General features: G+C 39.6%; 1 protein-coding gene across 1 annotated transcript in view; it reads left to right on the top strand.

Moving 5' to 3' along the window:
- pde8a (phosphodiesterase 8A) overlaps positions 1–19,661 on the top strand; it is a 51,505-nt gene that overhangs the window by 22,116 nt on the left and 9,728 nt on the right. The window contains exons 2-14 of the mRNA XM_085458012.1: positions 4,597–4,653; positions 8,615–8,805; positions 9,879–9,935; positions 10,083–10,137; positions 10,308–10,396; positions 10,615–10,693; positions 14,846–14,986; positions 15,547–15,635; positions 15,774–15,825; positions 15,910–15,952; positions 16,985–17,062; positions 17,295–17,365; positions 18,827–18,991. Coding sequence (XP_085314138.1) covers positions 4,597–4,653; positions 8,615–8,805; positions 9,879–9,935; positions 10,083–10,137; positions 10,308–10,396; positions 10,615–10,693; positions 14,846–14,986; positions 15,547–15,635; positions 15,774–15,825; positions 15,910–15,952; positions 16,985–17,062; positions 17,295–17,365; positions 18,827–18,991 — 1,167 coding nt within the window. The remainder of the gene's footprint in view (positions 1–4,596; positions 4,654–8,614; positions 8,806–9,878; positions 9,936–10,082; positions 10,138–10,307; positions 10,397–10,614; positions 10,694–14,845; positions 14,987–15,546; positions 15,636–15,773; positions 15,826–15,909; positions 15,953–16,984; positions 17,063–17,294; positions 17,366–18,826; positions 18,992–19,661) is intronic.

The following is a 19,661-nucleotide window of genomic DNA, read 5'->3' as shown; positions in this document are numbered from 1 at the left end:
CTATGGTTGACAGCTGAACGGTTATTAAAACAACTCACAGTAGGTGCTTGTGTATACACTGATCTGAAGTCAGTTTGAAAGGATTTGGGTATAAATGGTCACAGTGGTGGGGTGGTTTTTGAAAATGTGTTTTATTCATTGTATATTTTCTTGCAATGTAGGTTTACCCATAGATTAAAACAAAGAAAAAATCAGGGGTACTGCAGACTGTCTTAAATACTTCTCTAGATGACTGCAGATGCCTAGTAGCTGTCATGTTTGGTCATATTGGCCCAAACGAACAAAAAGGTGTGATATCACACGATATAACTTTCTTTGAAGTGGCCAGCCTGCAAAATGGCCTCTCAGTGAATGAAAAAACAGACGCAGTTCTGTGAATTTTAGTGAAAAATTTTTTTAGGAACTTGTCAAAGTGGGTTAGAGGGCCTGAAGATTCCAAGTTCACCATGTGCCAACTGGTGTGTTGTAATTTGATTTTGCTCATGCTCGTATATCGACATAATGTGACCCGGGCTGAGTGTATCAGATTTTGGCCATGATGTTACTGATCTACATTAATTCAGCATCTGTACTGAGCTGCTTTAGTCACTGTGTGCTGCTGACTCAGTGTTTGGTACCACTGCGTGTCTGGCTGAAAAATTACTCCAATAACTTTACAGATTGCCATACATACTGAAAATATTGAGGGATAAGATTTGATCATGGTGCTTAAAACTAAAATAACGGCTTATTTATGTGTTTATTTAGTTGTGGTTTATACTTCAATAAAGCACAAATCGTGACAGCTTTCAAGGATAGGTAAAGAATAGGTAAACCCATTACCTATTCTTTAATATAACATCCCTTATTTAATGCTTACCCAGTGTAAATCCTAAATAGAATTTTCTCAGATTACTGCAAAATAATTACTTATTGGTAATTAAAATAACCCGCCAGCTTTTTAAAAAATATTCTCTAACATTTGATTATAATGAAAACTTTTTTATATTAATAAACAATATTTATGTGAAAGAAACACTTGAACCATTCACTTAGGTTTTGTTTTTTTTGTCTAATAACTGTGTCTCTGAATCAGTCAGCAGGAATTTGTATTAAGATTTGTAGAGAGATGACATGATAATATCATCATGAAGGCCCCGTGTACACATGCATGCATGCGCGCACACACATGCAGGCACAGACTCTGACACAAACACAGATTTCCCGGTGTGACTGGTATAACGCGGCAGCATATAGGGCGGGACATTGCTTACCTGGGTGCGCACACTGTGTCTGTACTGCCAGGCTGCCTGGCCTATATGCTCACTCACTTCCCCTGTTTTGTTTGCTCCTGGTTGAGGGCCAACATGATGTCTGCGGGATGCAAATGCTTGTCTGAATGATTCATTGCAGTGTGTGCGTTTGTGTACTGTACAGGAGAAGTATGTTGCCTGAAGAGGCTGGCAGACTGGTTCAGGTGTGTGTGTGTGTGTGTGTGTGTGTGTGTGTGTGAGAGAGAGAGAGAGAGAGAGAGAGAGAGAGACTAGGGCTGGCTTTGTGAGTTACACAATCTCAGCTGCAGTTGTATTTGTTGTATCATTGTCAGTTGAAGACAAGTCTCTCCGGGATGGTGAGACTCTGGTGTGTTACTGCTTGTGCTACGCCTCAGCTAGCTGGATACTTTATAGCCAAATGCTACACACTAAATGAGTTGTATATAGTACTGTATGATTTATTGAAAGATAGCATATGAGGCAGAAATTTAGTTTGTACAATTCTTATGAGATTGAAAGTCAGCCTGAACTCTCTTAGGGAGCTTTCTTGTCATTTCTCTAAGTAGTTGTCAGGAATAGTTCTCCACACTTTCTGAAGGACATTCAAAGCTCTTCTTTGGATGTTGGCTGCCTTTTGTTCTCTTGTCTGTCAAGATGATCCCACACTGCTTCAATAATGTTGAGGTCCGCGCCCTGGGGAGGCCAATCCATGACTGACAGTGTTAAATTGTATTTTTCTATCCAGGTATACTTTTACTGTATTGGCAGTGTTTTAGGGATCAGTGTCATGCTGAAAAGTTAAAATGTTGCCAATCAAAAGCTTTCCATATACTATTGGGTGTTGGATCAAAATCTGAATTATGAATGAAGAACATTCAATCAGTTTTGACAAAATCTCCAACACCACTGACTGAAATGTGGCCTCAAACTATATTTACAGTGTACACTCATGTACTGTTATTCCTCTCTCCTGACATGCTGATGTCAATTTGAACCAAAAATTTCTAATGTGGATTCATCACTCCATAAGAACTGTTGGCACTTATTTTCAGTTCTTGTGTAATTTGGCATACCTGAGACTTTTCAGACTCCATGTTTCCCTTCCTTGAGAATTACTTCTTGACAGCCATCCCTCCACTGAGACCATTTCTGATGAGACTTGTCCAGTTTCCCAGTTTCCTCTTTTACAGCTATAATACACACCATGTTTTCAGCTAATCACTCACTTGTTGTTGAAAAATTGTATTTTATGGCTGTCAAATTTTTGACAGATTCAACTAAAGGAATGGGAACAAATTATGTATATTATTTCTAACCTAGGTTGCCTGTTATGTGTAGACCCAGCACTGCTTTATTGCTTGAGTTAGATGCCTTTTTAATGATTGAATAATTCATAGACCAGTGCTAAACTGCTTCAAAAACAAAAAAAACCATTCCCCTGAAAATGGTCAGGTACAAAGACTGGACTGGAAATAAGTGAAAAAGCTGCTAGTGTCCAAAGAAAAACTTTGAAAGACCTTCAGAAAGTCTGGAGAACTGTTGCTCGAGACCACTTTTAAAAAATTACAAGAAAATCTGGCTTCTTAAAAACAAAATGTAAAGAAATGAGGGGTAATTTTTGCGCTGTACTGTGTACTTTACATGCATCTCGGTGTCATTTACCCAGCTGCAATCAAAACAAGAGAGAGAGTTCTGGTTCATTCTCATGGCAAAATGAAATGATTGAAGCAGAAGATGTTATTTGCTCTGGCATGAGGGCAAAGAAATCTAGCAACAAAATAAACTAGATGTTGTTGAGCTAAACCCTTCTAGAAGAGCATGGGTTTATGATGTTTCTATATGACTGTGCAAAAATGTAGCTGGACACTTCTTTATGTGTGCGCATACCACATCAGGCTATTTTGCTACCAGATCCTAGTTCATGTGAAAGATCAGATGATCACAGAGCATCACAGAGCTTGTAGCCTTTCTGGTCCCATACTTCTTGTTTGTGGTCAGCTACAACAAACAGCCTAGTGTCATGATGATGTCAGTTTGGCTACAACCCAGGGCTAATCAGCTTCCCCCCCTCTTTGTTGTTTCATGGAGCTTTCAGAAGGCTTACAATTTAGCAAGAAGTGATTTACTGCAGCCCAGCACACTCTGAAATTCCTCTCTGTATTCCTCCTCACATGTGTAGATTGTTTACGGAGAAGAGGAATTCTAGAGGGATGGCGGTCCGCAAGGGGCTTGGTTGCTATGGTTACTAACCCCTGAGCTGGGTTCCATTTAGCAGGAAGGAAGCTAAATTATTTGCAGACAGAAATGAGAAAGCTCATGTAAGGAAAGTGTAATGAGTGAAAAACCTGTCAGTGTGATATTTGTCCTTTAAAAAAAAGTTCTTTCAAGTCTCCTGTTTAGGAGAAATTGGATGACTAAATTTCAAACATTTGTTTTAATTGAGTTGGTGATGAGAGAAGTATGCAGGTATGTAATACCAATTATATAGAAACACAATACAAGGTTATGCAATTTAAAATTTTGGAGTGCAAAAAGGTTTTGCACTCCAAATTTTGCAAATCTTTTTTTTTTCTTTTAAAAAGTATCTTGATTATTAATTAAGAAAAATCAAAATTGGTTAAAAGATATAGTGTGAATGTTAAAGAGGGTTAGAGGTAGTGTTATATTTCTAGTTGAACAGAAGTAAAATGTAGCGTCAACTGAAAATATTACTTGAGAAAGTACTTGTTTATATTTCACTGCTGTCTTTAATGAGATGTCAGATAAGTACATTTCAACATGTTGCCATATCTGTTATATTTAATAGCTCATACTTTAATACCTTTTAGAAATTTTGTTAGATTTCCTTATAAAAATTTTAAACTGATGAGAATGTGTTTCAGAAAAATGAGTTACTGTTGTTTTGTTTTTTAAACAGGCTAAGCTCCTGATCTGTTGTTTTCATATGAAACAGTATCAGTGAATGATTTATTTATTTTTTATTCATGAGCCAAAATATAAGTGAAATCACCATTTAGGATCACTTGCAGTGTATTTCTTTGTCTGTGAATCAATAAACAATAATATTTACATATAATATGTGATACATTCCTTTGGCATTACAGCAATTTTTTTTTTCTTGGTTAAATATGCATGGTCAGCTTGTAACAATGAATATAGTTATTTATGTCAGTGCTTTCCTGCAATATTAAGGCCAGAAGAAAAGATAAAGGTGTGACATTTTGCTTAACTTTCTTATTTCTGGGAAATTACTGGGATCTATGGAACCATTTTAAACTGAATGAGTGAAATGCTTTTTTTCTGATATTCTTCTAATGCCTGTATTCTTTTTGTTATCTTTCAGACCACATTAACAGAGGTGCAATTCGGACCAATGAAGTTATTTAAAGACCCACTTCAGGTATCGTAAAACAATAACTAACATGACTGACGCTCCTGTGCTTGAGTGTTTGAAGGCCTTCCGCGAACAACACAAGTGCTCCAGGAAAATATTCATGTCCATTCATTAAGAAGCTTTTAGCTAAGTTGTAAAGCAAAACTTGGTGTGACTGTGAATATTTGGTGGAGTTGTTTTTTGCATTTTAGTATTTAAAAACTTTTGCTTGGAGTTTGGTGGAAATTCTTAAAGACCCCACAGCATGTCCCATGCAAAGATTCGAAAAGAGGAGAGATGGGCATTAAAACTGTTAATGGGCCTATTGTGTGCAGTACACCCCTGGGTTGTCAAGGCAACAAGGCCAAACATTTGTGACGAAGAGCATACCATAATGAACAATGCACATTATGGAACAGCTGCACAGAGGGTCCATGGACCGGTTTCATCGCTGCCGACATTCTCAGATGTTCAGTGGGTCATTATACAGTTCGTGTGCGTTCCCTCGCCATATGTCGCTGCTGTTGTATAAAACCTCAGAAACGTCAAGCTTTCAGCCATTTACGCAGTGTGGTGTGGTCTTTTTGTTTGTTTTTGTTTCTTCAGGGGTTTTGACATTTATTTTATTGTTTTTATTAGATTTGTTTAAGCAGAAATAAGAATTTACTGTCGTTCTACCCAGTAGAACATACACGGATTATGAAAAGAGGATAAAGTGAAGTGGCTGCAGAAATGCCTTAAAACTGCGTTTTTGCTAGTAGCTAGCAGGGGGCAACTCATCTGGTCCCAAAAAGTAATTGTCCAGTTGTATAGAAGGTTTTACAGTCGCATGATGTATATCTGTCCGCCATCTTGGACGTATGACAGTGTAGGATCTCCAGCCACATGGGCCTAGAGACTGATCGTGACCCCCTGATGGCGGAAAGCTAGGGAATAATTTATGTTTGCCTGTTGGCGAAGAACCACCTATGATTGCTTTGGTTGCTAGCATGTTGCAATAGTTTGCATGGAAGACACTGATTTGTCTGCAAACACTTGCCAACTACTCTTCAGGCAGTAGTGAAACTGAAAAGTGTGACACAAACCTTGAAACATGTTTGCTGCAGTGCTGAGGCACTGTTTTTAATGTGAAGGCAAACATTTCCCATTTCGGGTTTCTATTTTTTGCTACTGCTCTGCTAGTGGTTAGCAAGTGTTTGCAAATAAGTCTGCATTTCTTATGCAAACTACAGGTGATCACAGAAATCTGCTAACAGCCAAAGCAATAAGATTGAGGTTTTTGGTGCTGCACCTAAGGTGCAACTAAGTTTACCTAGCAACATTTAAGGAAACCCCTGTAACTGTTGGTTGCAATGACGCCATGCAGGAAATCTCTATAAGAAAGCGCTCAAATGTATTGATGAAATAATGAAATGATATTCTCAGTTGCTAGTAAATCATGGCTCTGCATACAAAAGAATACAAGGTTAAGCTATGTATGCTTTAGGGTGTGGCTACAAGATCAGAGTGAACCTGCATTGTCCCCAGGCTTCTTAGTCAGAGTCACCCTGTGCTTGTCACACCCTCTTTTAAAAGGCCAAAATGGAGATGACTAAAGGACTCATGTCGAAGCCTCAGACATACCGCATGAATGAAAATAGACTAGTTGCACAGCTGGGGCATAGCATGTAACATGGTGCATTTTTACAAAAATAAAATTGCAACAAATTCTCATAACAGTGATGGTTTGAAGGTGCTGGATATATTAGAAGTCGTGCATTGTAATGACACATATAAGTGCACAGACTGCTTCATTGTCTGATGCGCTCCACAGTGACCACAGTAGGAAAGCGAGGTAGAGAGATATCCCCTTCCTGTTTTTGTCACTCACAGCTGATCCTGTCATTCCCTCCTCCTCTCTGCTCCTCCTCTTTTCTCGCGGTCCACAGGATCTGGCCGGGCCCTCTGTTTTCAACAATGATGTTTTCTAGACTGAGTGATCAGACTCTGCCAAACCGCTCACTACCCCCTTCAAACTATTTTTTCCCCTCTGGATGTCATTGTCTGTCTGCTACTTTCTCTTTCTGGTACATCTGACTCTTTGGAGCATGAGCAGGGTATCCTGATTTTCAGAAAAAAATTTTCTTTAAATGTCCTTTAAGATTATAGATTTTATTTTTCCCTATCAGCTGTAACTGGTTTTGTTATTATAAGCAAGGCATATCTGTCTAGGCCCAGGAAGAATCCCCTAAGCAGACCTTATCGTGGCCTATATTGCCCCGTTCTTCCAGCTCTGCAGGAATGTTGACTTTTCTACCAACATCCCAATGTGGAATTCTGATCTAATTCCCTGTGCGTACCGAACATAGCTCTAGGATTCAGAGGTGATGTATTTATGACCCGGACACTTAATGCCGCTTGTAGGAAAAATGCTCACATGAGAAATATGGCTTGGATTGGCAACACCTCTCTCAGACATAAGGACTCAGTGCTTCGAGCCTGAGGCTATGTTTTGCTACTTAAATAATGCCATGCCAATTGTCAGCATGAATGAGAAAGACAACTGTCCAAACAGCCAATCCTCTATCCCCTCATTGTGTGGAGGACAGAGCTTCTACTTTTCTCAGCAAAATCAGGTCTTTGTATCCTAACTCAACCTTACAGGTGTGATGCAAACTTAAAACTGCAGAACAAGCTTTCTTTTCTTTACGTTCACACTGCTCCCTGCCAACAGTTGGAGATGACGTCTGTTTGAGAGGGTGACTCATGAATCTACTCTTAGTGCGGCACTGCTCTTGGAGGCAGGCCTAATGCTCTGGTCCAGTATTTGCGCATGTAATGGGGTTATTTGAAAGTACGGTGGCAGAGAGAGAGAGAGCCTATTCTCAGGTTTGACGATAGCAGCAGCAGCTCGTTGGGCCACAGCCTTGGCAGACTGGTGGAGGGGCCCACAGCCAGTGAAGGCCACCGGGATTAATTGTGCTATAGCTCATGGCAGCAGACAAGAAAATCTCATGCATCTGAGTACAAGCTGATCAATCAGGGCCTACCCACTGGAGACCTGAGGTCACACTGCAGGCTGATTGTGGTCATTTGCATGTGTCATTCAAATGTGACAGTGATGTTTTGACAATTCGGATCCCAAATCCCTGTAGCCATTTTTATTTTTTTATTTTTTTGCTACAGAACTGATGATATAGGGCCAGGGTACATCATTTGTGATTAATCTAATTTCCTTAATGGAATCACAACTTCATGACGATTTGCACAGGACTTCTCCAGGGTTGTGCAATAAATCTTTTCAGATTCCTTTTAATAATGCAGCTACTCTGTAGTTGTCACACATCCAACCAGTAGAGCATAATTTCATAGACTCACTTTGTTAAAAAAAAAAAAAAAAAAAAAAAAGAGACTGATTATATGAATCAACAGAATCATTATCACAATTCTTTGTGTTTGAGTGCCACAGTAGATTTAGTCCATAGACTTTATATAATGGTATTGTCCTAATTACTCCCTTACTATTTGGATAATATCAATTACTAGTAAAAAAAAACAAAACCCAAAAAACCCCAATAATATTTGAATCCATCATGGCGTCACTCAATGGTTTTTGAAGTTCTGTTCCAAAACCTTGAGGGTGGCACTATGGCTGGCACCACCTTACTTTTAGAACCAGGACTGACAGCCACTTCTCGGTCCTTAATGTTTCGTAAATATAAGCCACGATGAATTTTACACAGCAGAGATGTTTAATAAGTGTCCGGCACTTTAATGTAGACTTATCATTTACCCACCGAAGGTTGCCACTTGCGTGCTTTTGTCTTTGTTGTCCATGCTAGCAAACAGAGTGTAAAATCTGTTTGCATACATCATTTCTTACTTAGGAGACTCTTTTAATGTGTTCGTTTTTACCCCTCCTCATTTATTATTACACTGGAATATTAACTGTGGTACTATTAGATGTCTTTTATATTACCATATGTGCTTACCCGTGTCTCTTTTGCAGGTACTTTTAGTTTTTGCCAAAGAGGATAGTCAGAGTAATGGCTTCTGCTGGGCATGCGAGAAGGCCAACTTCAGGTGCAGCATGGCGCGAACGCCGGAGTCGGCTCTTGAATGCTTCTTGGAGAAGCATCATGACCTCGTCATCATTGACCACAGACATTCCAGACACTTTGACGCTGAAGCACTATGCCGGTAAGCAAGCTCTCCCATCATCTGTTTCTTTGAGTGATGCGGTGTAGTGATCTGCAGCTTTGTTTTGTCCAGTATACCCGCACAGCTCTTTGCAGATGGTCAAGTATCTATTCCTCTTGCCATTTCTTTTTTTTATTTTTTAAAGCTAGATGTCATTTAGCATTATTGGTGATATGAACATTGATACTTTTAAGCTGAGCTATCAGTGATTGACCAGTCAGGAGTTGAGTTTGCATTCAAATATCACTACCTCGTAAACTGTGACCATTTGTTCGGGCCATTACTTACTGAGCCACTGACTTATTGCTATTTTAGCTGTTTATACCCAGTTTCCACTAGCTTCACATCATTTACACCTCTTTTTTTTTAATCAACTTTTTCCATTACTTTTTTGCAGACTGTTTAGACATGCTTTGTAAATTGTTTTTATGCACTCTAGATCGTAGGACCGAGATAAAGTTGTGCATATAAATTTACTTAATCACGCTGTGATTTTTGTTTTAACCAGCACAGCTGAAGTGAATTTGTTAGTGGCTGTCCTCTAAGGGCTGTGACTGAACAATTATGGAACTACTTTTCATGTGTTACAGTGCATTTGGTACAGCACTGGTGATTATGACTCTATGTGGGGGTAAATGGCCAGCTCACTTTGGGTTCCCCGGCTACCACTGCGTGCTACCTAGTGGAGTCATGTCACTGAGAAATGAGCAGTGACTGCCTATACCACTCTCTATCTTTAGCCTCTGCTCAAACCAAAAACACATTGACAAACATTCATTTGCCCTGCCCAGCGTGTATGTTAACCCTATTCATTTTGGCCGATCCATATGTTCGGTGTACACGGGAACTAAAGGGCCTTTATGACCACTGGCTGGGGAAAACCACAGGCGGATGAGTGGCCCTGTACACTGCATTCTTTCAGAGGCCTCTGCCCGCTCATAGAGCTCCACCAGTGGGCTCTGCCTGCCTGCGAGAATCGGAGCGTGAAAAACTGAAAAATACATTGATTTGATGCCATGGGCTTTTCCACCAGCCTGCTTACCAGCTAAAAGGCTCCCTCTGTTTACATTCAGGTCAATTAGAGCAGTAAACTCTTCAGAAAACACTGTGATAGTCGCCGTTGTGAAAAGGTATGTAATCTCTTTCTTCCTTTTCGTCACTGTTTGAAATGATTGAAAATGCTTGGCTTGGAGCAGGTCCGTGTAACCCTCTGATGTTCTTTAAACAACTGTTTGTCTTGTCGATGTTTCGGTGCTTACACGTGCTCTCCTTTTAAGGCCAGACAGAGAGGAAGCCTCTGTGATGCCACTGATCAATGCTGGCTTTAATAGGGTGAGTGACTCTGTCTTTAAATGTGTGTCTTCTACCAAATGCGTGCGTATTGATGTACTGATGCGTTTTAATCTATCGGTATATAAGGCCGGAGTCCAGATTTGGACTGTGCATGAATTGCAAGTGGGATTTCTTTTTTTGCCTTTTACCTGTGTTGCTCTGACTCTCAGAGATATGTGGAAAATGCCAATATGATGGCCTGCTACAATGAGCTGCTACAGTTGGAGCATGGAGAGGTGCGGGCACAGTTCAAATTGAGGTGAGTCACGCCATATCGGTGTGATGTCCTGTGCTGTAGTTAAATACACAGTGCCCTTATTTAAATGCTCATGCACTGAGAGCAAGGCATCGGAAAGAACATGCTGACTTTCAATCCCAGTTTTAACTCCTGCTACATTTTTCTTGAAAGTTAGTAAATGTTAAGCTACTTTTGCATTTCTTAACAATAATTCTGGTGCTGTTGTGTCTCTACACAAGGGCTGGCAATGCTATTTTCACAGCTCTAGAACAAAGCCAAGAGGCCATAGAGATCACTTCTGAAGATCAAGTTATTCAGGTGGGCTTTTGATAAACTTTTGCTTCTAGCTCAATTTTTGTCTCTCTCTCTCTTTTCCTGAACTTCCCTTCCGGTTTCTTCCTTTCACAATCTCTCCTGTTTAAGATCCTGTTTTCATTCCTGTCATCTGAATGACCCATAATACTATAGCCTGTGTTCTCATATTTACATATACAGTAGTATGTGTAGTATGTGCGAAGGTCTCGAGCTACCCCTCATTTGTTTATATTTTAATTCCAAGAATCCAGACTTTCTTGTATTTTTTTAAGTGCTCTTGAGCAGTAATTCTCCAGGGTTTTTGAAAGTTGTGGATACACATACTGGACAACTCAACATCTAAAAAATTGAAATTATGTCTATAGGAACTTTGTTACTTGCAGCCTGTTGCAAAAAATAGATAATTTGTTCCAGTTTCTTTAAATTAATCTATGAAAAATGCTAAAGATTACATCATTTGACAGACATATTATTTTTGCACTAACAGGGTGATTCCCAAAGACCTATAAACCAAAGATTTGGCTTACCTTGGCATGGTGTGCAGTGTTTCCTTAGAAAAGTTGAGGAAACTCAATAAGTAGAGGAGAAAGAAAGAAGAAGGCCTAAAAGAAAAGGCTACAGCAGATGGACAGTATCTAAAGGTCATGTCCTTTAGAAAAGGCAAAGACGAAATCTATTTTTCAAGGGGGTAATAATAAGTCATAAATAAACCTATTATAATTATGATTATAAAAGGCCATTCTTAAAGGAGGGAAATGGGAGGGAAAAAAATTAACCAAGAACTGGACTGAAAATCAGTGTTTATAGAGTGATCAATCAAATTTTGACATCTTTGATTCATTTTAATTAATGATTTAATCACTGAGCACAGCCTTGATTTTATGTTTTTAACTGAAACTTGGTTGGACCAAAGTAACAGTGGAGCTGTTCTCATCGAGACGACCCCTCCTAACTACAGTTTTATCAGTGAGGTCAGGGCGAGCAGGAGAGGAGGAGGGGTTGCTGTCTTATTTAATGAATCATTTCAATGTAAGCAGCTATCTCCTGGAAGTTTTCAGTCTTTTGAATATGTGGCTTTACAGCTGAAGGCCCCATCCAAAGTTGTGTTTCTTAATGTTTACAGGCCTCCCAAATACTGCACAGACTTTTTTAATGACCTTAGTGAACTGCTGTCTGTGATCTGTGTTGATTTTGACTGTGTAATTATTGCTGGGGATTTTAACATTCATGTGGACAACCCTCAGGACAAAGGGACTAAAGACCTGAGTAACACTCTGGGCAACTTTGGGCTGACTCAGCATGTAACAGAGGCCACACATAATAGAGGACACACTCTTGACCTACTGATCTCCAAAGGCCTGAGCATTTCAAAGGTTACTGTGTCTGATGTGGGCCTGTCTGATCATTACTGTGTTTTCTTTGAAAGTAAAATCTCAGCCCACACAAATATATCAACAACAGTGATCACAAAACGGTGTATAACTGAACACAGTAGTGCAATTTTTAACCAGGTCTTCCCATTAACACCTGACCTGCCCAGAGGGTCAGTCAATGAGCTCGTCAATAGCTTCAATGCTAACATGTTAAATGTAATGGACACTATTGCTCCCATTAAGGTGAAGGTTATCTCTGGAAGGAAAAAGTCTCCATGGAGAAACTCCACACTGGTGAAAAATGAAAAAAGAGAGTGTAGGAAAGCTGAGCGCAGATGGAGAAAAACAAACCTCCAGGTTCATTATGACATTTATAAAGAGAAACTTCACAATTATAATTTACAACTGAGGAATGCAAGGAGGTCCTACTTCTCTGACATCATCACTAAAAACAGCCATAATGCTCGGGTCTTATTTTCTACAGTTGACAGGCTAACAAACCCTCCTGTGTCAGTGGCAGCTGAACTTCATTTGACCATGGCCTGCAATGACTTTGCCAAATTCTTCACTGAAAAAATCCAAAAAATTAGACAAGCAATTGGTACATCAACAGCAGATCCAGGATATGTACCGTGTCCACCAAAAAACTGTTTAAACACCATGAAACAGTTTCAACCTATTAACAGCAAAGACCTGGAGGACATCTTAGGTCAACTGAACTCCTCCTCCTGCTGTTTAGATGTCCTGCCAACAAGTTTTTTCAAAAAGGTCTCAAAGACTTTAGAGTCAGACCTGTTACAGATCGTCAACTTTTCTTTATTATCAGGTGTGTTTCCAGAATCACTAAAAACTGCTGTAATCAAACCTATACTGAAAAAGGACAATCTTGACAAGACACAAATGAACAACTACAGGCCGATCTCAAATCTCCCGTTTTTAAGCAAGATCATTGAAAAAGCAGTTTCTCAACAGCTCAGTTACTTCTTAAAACAGAATAATTGCTACGATGCCTTCCAGTCAGGTTTTAGACAGAACCACAGCACTGAAACCGCTCTGACCAAAGTGTTTAATGACATATGTCTGAATACAGACAGTGGAAAAATGTCAGTCTTAGTTTTACTGGATCTCAGTGCAGCATTTGATACAGTTGACCACAACATATTACTCAAACGACTGGAGAACTGGACAGGTCTTTCAGGAACTGTACTAAACTGGTTCAAAACATACGTAGAAAACAGGAAATACTTTGTATCAATAGGTAACTTCACATCTGAGCAGACAAGTATCACATGTGGAGTTCCCCAAGGTTCCATCTTGGGACCCCTTCTGTTTAACATCTACATGCTCCCACTGGCACAGATTATAAACAACAACAAAATAAACTATCACAGCTATGCAGATGACACACAAATATATATCACAATGTCACCAGGAGACCGAGGCCCTGTACAGGCTCTTGGTAAATGCATTGAGGAAATCAATGACTGGTTGTGCCACAATTTTCTCCAGCTAAACAAAAACAAAACTGAGGTAATAGTCTTTGGCGCCAAAGAAAAACGATTACAGGTCACCAGAGAACTTCAATCTATACATCTAAAAACCACAAACCAGGCGAGAAATTTGGGTGTAGTGATGGATGCAGACCTAAACTTAGAAAAACACATTAAGACAATAACAAAGTCAGCTTACTATCACCTCAAGAATATATCAAGGATAAAAGATCTGATGTCTCAACAGGACCTGGAAAAACTAGTCCATGCATTCATCTTTAGTAGGCTTGATTACTGTAACAGCATCTTTACAGGTCTACCTAAAAAATCAGTCAGACAACTACAGCTCATTCAGAACTCTGCTGCTCGAGTCCTCACTAAGACCAAAAAAGTGGACCACATCAGTCCAGCTCTGAGGTCCTTACACTGGCTGCCTGTCCGTCAGAGGATAGACTTTAAAGTTCTGATGCTGGCCTATAAAGCTCTGAATGGTTTAGGACCAAAATACATCAATGACCTCCTGACCCAGTATGAACCATCCAGATCCCTCAGGTCATCTGGATCCGGTCTTTTATCAGTTCCCAGAGTCAGAACCAGACACGGAGAAGCTGCATTCAGCTTTTATGCTCCTTATATCTGGAACAAACTCCCAGAAAGCCTCAGATCAGCTGAAACACTCAGTTTATTTAAATCCAGGTTGAAGACTCACCTGTTCTCAGCTGCATTTGAATAAAGCACCAAATCCACACTTTAAGCTTAAATTTCAAAACTTACATTTAACTACTGATTTTATCTACTGTTCTGATTTTATCTGTTTTGATTTTATATACTGTTGTTTGTTGTTTGTTTGTTAATTAGTTAGTTAGTTTATTTGCTTGTTTTAATCAATTTTAAATCATGCTTTTTATTTGTTCTTGTTTCTAATGTCTCTGTAAAGCACTTTGAATCACCTTGTTGTTGAATTGTGCTATACAAATAAACTTGCCTTGCCTTGCCTTGCCTTAAGAGTTCAGATTGTGTTGAAGGATAAAAGGTGGTCATACCAAATATTGACTTTCAGCCTCATTAGAACTGTATAAACTCTGTTTTTCCCTTTATATATTGTGTTTCCATGTATGTTTGCACAGGTTTCAATAAATTGCTCCACCTGTTTCACTTTTTTCCTGGCAAAATATAAAGAAATTGGGGTTGCTCAAGACTTTTGTATCTTGTATCAGTAGAGGTAGTGGTCTTAACTCATGGTCCATCTTTTAAACAGCAGACAACAGTCTCTTGTTGCCTCTCCTTGACAGTATGTGAATCCTGCCTACGAGTCCATTATGGGCTACCAACAAGGCGAGCTAATAGGGAAGGAAATAATAGAAGTGCCTAAAAGTGAGAAGAATAAGCCTGATCTCCTTGAAACGATAAACTCCTGCATACGCAAAGGAAAGGTAAAGTGCATTTATCAAATCGTTTTATTGTTCGCATCTCACATTTCAGGTCATACACATTTTTTTTAAATGTAGTTTACTTCATCACAGACTTAATTTCATCAGGCAATATGTGAGGAGCTTTATTTCTGATTGGTTATACATATACAGTTTTGGCATGTCATGTGTGTGCTGTAAGTCTGCACCACCGGTCATCCAGTACCTCCGTTTCATGTGCATAAGAGCAGCGGTTGATGCCTGTGCTGTAATCTCACTACACAGAGAGCGAAGGTCAGTCGCAAACAGGCTAACAGCAGGAAGGGTCTTTTCAAGCTACTAAGGTAGTCTGTGTGGGGGGGTGACATGAAACAAGAGCACTGGACTCCAGGAGCGTGCCCCTTCCCCATTAAAGCAAGTGGCTGCCATCTGACATACACTGACCCACCTCCCCCCCTAATCTGCAGCGCAAACACCAACCGAGCTCCACACCTATTTATCGGATGTTTTCAAGTCTTATATTTTCAGTTTTTGTGATAAATGGTTAAATAATTGGTCACATGACTTATTTTTATGTTTTCCAGGAATGGCAGGGGATCTACTATGCCAAAAAGAAGAATGGAGACAGCATTCAGCAAAATGTGAAGATCACACCTGTAATTGGGCAGGGAGGGTGAGTGGATGTTTTGGAAATCTTGCTCCTGTAGTCTGATTTAATGTAAATGACCTGTTCAGCAACAGAATGATTACACTGTAATGATTATTGAGTTTAGGTTTCTCTTTTGTGTTAATATGCTTTTGTCTTTCACAGAAAAATCAGACACTATGTGTCTATCAACAGGCCTTTAAATGATAATAATAAGGTGAGATGTGTTTCTAGTTGTTAATGAAGAATGATGTGAGCTTTTTGCTTTTCATCATGTTGCTTTTCCACTCTGTCCATGCAGACTGATAAATCCAGTGAACGTGTGCAGGCAGAGTCTCAGACAGGTGAGGTCCATTAAATGCTGACCATATCCTCTGTTCAGTTAAAATTTGTGCCAGAAGTCACACAAGGTTCGAAGATTTGATGGCCAAGCTGCTGGTCATTAGAAAGATCAACATACAGTGCTTTTTTTTTTTTTTTATAAGAATACATGCATTTGGGAGTTTTGTGAAGTCTTACTTTGGAAATATTTTAGCAAATATATTGCACCATGCCAGCAAAAATTATTGCTTTCTATAATCACAACCCAAACTTTAAACCTTAGATTAACAGAGTGTGCAGTCCTGCTTTATCTAGCTGAGAAATATCTCACGAGGAATGATTGTTTACCTTGAAAAGGTCATTCATATTTTCACTTTCTCTCAACTGGACTATTGTTCCTCGTTGTATTGTGGACTGAAGTGTAAGGCCAATTCACAGCTGCAACCGATATCAAAATGCAGCAGCTTGACTTCTGACAGGCAAACAAAACGGGGATCATATCGTTCCTGTGCTGGCGTCACCAGCTCACTGCGAAAAATTGATTTTGAAAATCTTCCTTCTTGTCTGGGAAGCCTTACAGCTACAAGTAAAAGTTGGTGAACTCTTTCAGATTACTGGAAAGTGCAAGTGACATTTAGCATACAGACAAACGGGGGGAAAGTTCCTACTGTTGATAAATTCAAATAAAATTCAATGATAATTAATGAAATAAACAAACAAGAGGGTGTTATCCAAAAGCACTTTCTGTGTAGCTAAAACATGATGAGATCTTTTCCCCTGATAGACTACTGTTGATCTAAAACAGTTTACAACCCCATCAACAAGCTACACCATTTTCTTCATTGCCTTAAAAACACACACTTCTTTTTTCTGTTGTTATTTCAATTATATTTGCATGTTTGAAATAAAATTATATCTTTTTTTAAAATGGATAAAAGTACAGATTTCTACATACTGAGAAATTTCTTCCTCTAACCAAAGATCAGTCATATTCCTGCCACATCTCAATTTTGTCTGCCTGCATTTGCTAATGAAAGGTGTTTTCTTCTCCCCAGACATACAATCCAGTAAGCACAAAGACCGGAGGAAAGGCTCTCTGGATGTAAGATCCACAACATCTCGAGGGAGCGATGGTGAGCGTGAAAGGAGACAGATGATGGAAACTCTGGGCGTTTCGTGTCAGCTTATGAAACATTCCCTATTGTCTGTTTACATCAATTGTTGATTGGATACACACACAAACACACTAATTAGAAAGTGGTTGGGGAAAACTGCTGCCTACCTAACTTGTGCTTGAACTACACAACTTTCACAGTTTGCTGAAAATCAATGTGATTTTTTTTTTTTTCTCTCTTCTTCTTCCAGGGAGCTCACAGCGAAGGCACTCGTCAATGGCTCGTATCCACTCCATGACTATAGAGGCTCCCATCACTAAGGTGGGTACATTTCCTTCCTTGTCCCTGTCAGCCTCCATCATATGATTAGCACTTTGTTTTGATGTTTTGGATCTCATGACTGAACTCTTGGATTATAAAAATTGCCTTGACTGCCATGAGCACTTTTCGAAGAGCTACCAGCACTGAGTGTAGAGGTCACACACACTATGTTAAGAGTAGACAAGCTGATAAAATACCAGATTTTATGCACAAGACACTAAAACATGTTGGACGGGAATGACCTGCTGTTTTACTGGTTTATGCCGTTTGCAGGCTGGATAGTCGGAACAGAAAAAGTCCCCAGGGATGGGTCATATGACACACTGCTGTTCCTCTGCTGTATCATTTGACTGTGTAGTCAGTCCCTGTAGGCGTCATCCTCACCAGAATAAAGCGCTGATAGAACTGCGGGTACTGTGTGTGTTTATATGTGTGTATAAGCGAATTAACTGGAACTTCTGTTCTTGCACATGTTTGCTGACCTCGCCCATAGGTGCCCATTGCTAAAGCCGCCTCAACCTTCTGAGTAGAAATGAAAATATCTCTGCTTTTGAACTCCTATTTAAATACTAATTTACTTAAAGAAACATTTTGATATTGTACTGTTATTAGTTACTGAGCAGGAGCAGGTCATACAGACATATGAAAAAGAAAGTACAACCTTGACAGAGGGTGTACTATGTATCAGGAGATAAAGAATTATCTGTTCCTCAGCAGGTTTTGAAATTTGGTAAACACAACCCCAGATGGAAAACAAAACGTGACATATTAGATGGTAGCAGTATTTATTTAACAAAAACTAAGCCAAAATGCAGAAGGTTGCATGTGAAAAACAAAACAAAAGAAAACCTACATGCATGCTTACTTCTTACACAGGAAGATTGAAGTCCCAGTTTTGGCGGTTTACTGGTCTGGAGCATTCAGGTGTGCCAAAGATGAAAGACATCCGCAGTGATTGTAGAGAAGCAATTGTTGCTGCTGTGACGCTACATTGTGTATTATAGCTAGAGGAGTGCGCTGGTAATCTGCGAAACTGATGTTTGTTTGGTTTTTATTGTTTTTATTTTTTACAGAGGATCCATTTACTTTTCACAAATAAACAAAATTTGTACATTTCCAATGAGTCATCTAGCTGTATTTGTGACCCTTTTTTCTTTCCAATTTACACGTGTGTATGCCTGAAACTACAAGGGACAGAGCCTTTTTAGTCTGGCCCCAGAGGCTTTCAAATGGCCCAAATAAAGTGATGCTAGTTTAATGTGCATTGTTTGAAACACACTTTTATTGGAGAATTTATGATTATTTTGAAAGAATTTCTTTATTTTATTTGTACTTGGTTCAACGTACATGTCATTAATAATCATCATGTTTACATGGGGACTTTTTACCTCTCCTGTATATACTACATCATAATAATAATAATAATGACGATGATAATACTTACAATATTTCATTACACAGGTAATCAACATCATTAATGCAGCACAGGAAAGCAGTCCTATGCCTGTTGCTGAGGCCTTGGATCGGGTACTGGAGATTCTAAGGACCACTGAGCTCTACTCTCCACAGCTGGGAACCAAGGATGAAGATCCCCACACAAATGACCTTGTAGGCGGGCTGATGACGGTAAGTCGCAGATCCTTTAAGAAGTTTGAAACAACCCGTTTCCTCCATCTGCCAATGAATCAGTTCCTATATGACGACTCTTGAATAGCCAGGATGCCTGCACTATGAATGCCCACGATGTGGTAACGTAAAAGCAAGCATTTTGGGAACGTCCTTGAATGTGGCCCTCGTATTTTTGCAAATATATCAATTCGTATTTTGGGAGACTGTAAGAGAGCGGGAGGCAAAAAGCGACTCACAGACAGCAATGGTGAAGAACAGAAGTAGAAAGAGTGCCAAGTTGGCAGTCTTGGCAACAACTCCAGAGGAAGTGTTAGATTGTCCTTTGTGCTCCTGTAGGCTGGAGAGGAAAGCCCACCCCACCCTTTCTTTCTCCCCCCGCTCCCTCCCTCTCTCTCTCTCTCTCTCGCTGCACACATGAACCTTTTCCTCTCGACTCCACAGGCCTGGAAACATCCTGTTCTTTGGATCCGATGAATAAGCATGGCTTTACTTATATATGTCCACTGCGGAAACACAAAAGCATAGAGGTGTTGGTCCTTCGCCAGAAAGATTTATTCTGCATAGGTGATAAAGCTAATGGAATCCGAAAACCATGAGGTGTCTGTGATTAGAAGATTATTTATACACAATCGTACTGGTTTATGAGGTGCCTAGCTGAATTTCTGCT

Source organism: Copadichromis virginalis, linkage group LG1, assembly GCF_057382275.1.
Source record: "Copadichromis virginalis isolate Kocher_CV1m ecotype Utaka linkage group LG1, C_Virginalis_male_GT1.1, whole genome shotgun sequence".
Taxonomy (NCBI): domain Eukaryota; kingdom Metazoa; phylum Chordata; class Actinopteri; order Cichliformes; family Cichlidae; genus Copadichromis; species Copadichromis virginalis.
The sequence above is the reverse complement of the archived record's forward strand: the minus strand, read 5'-3'. Positions and strand labels throughout refer to the sequence as shown.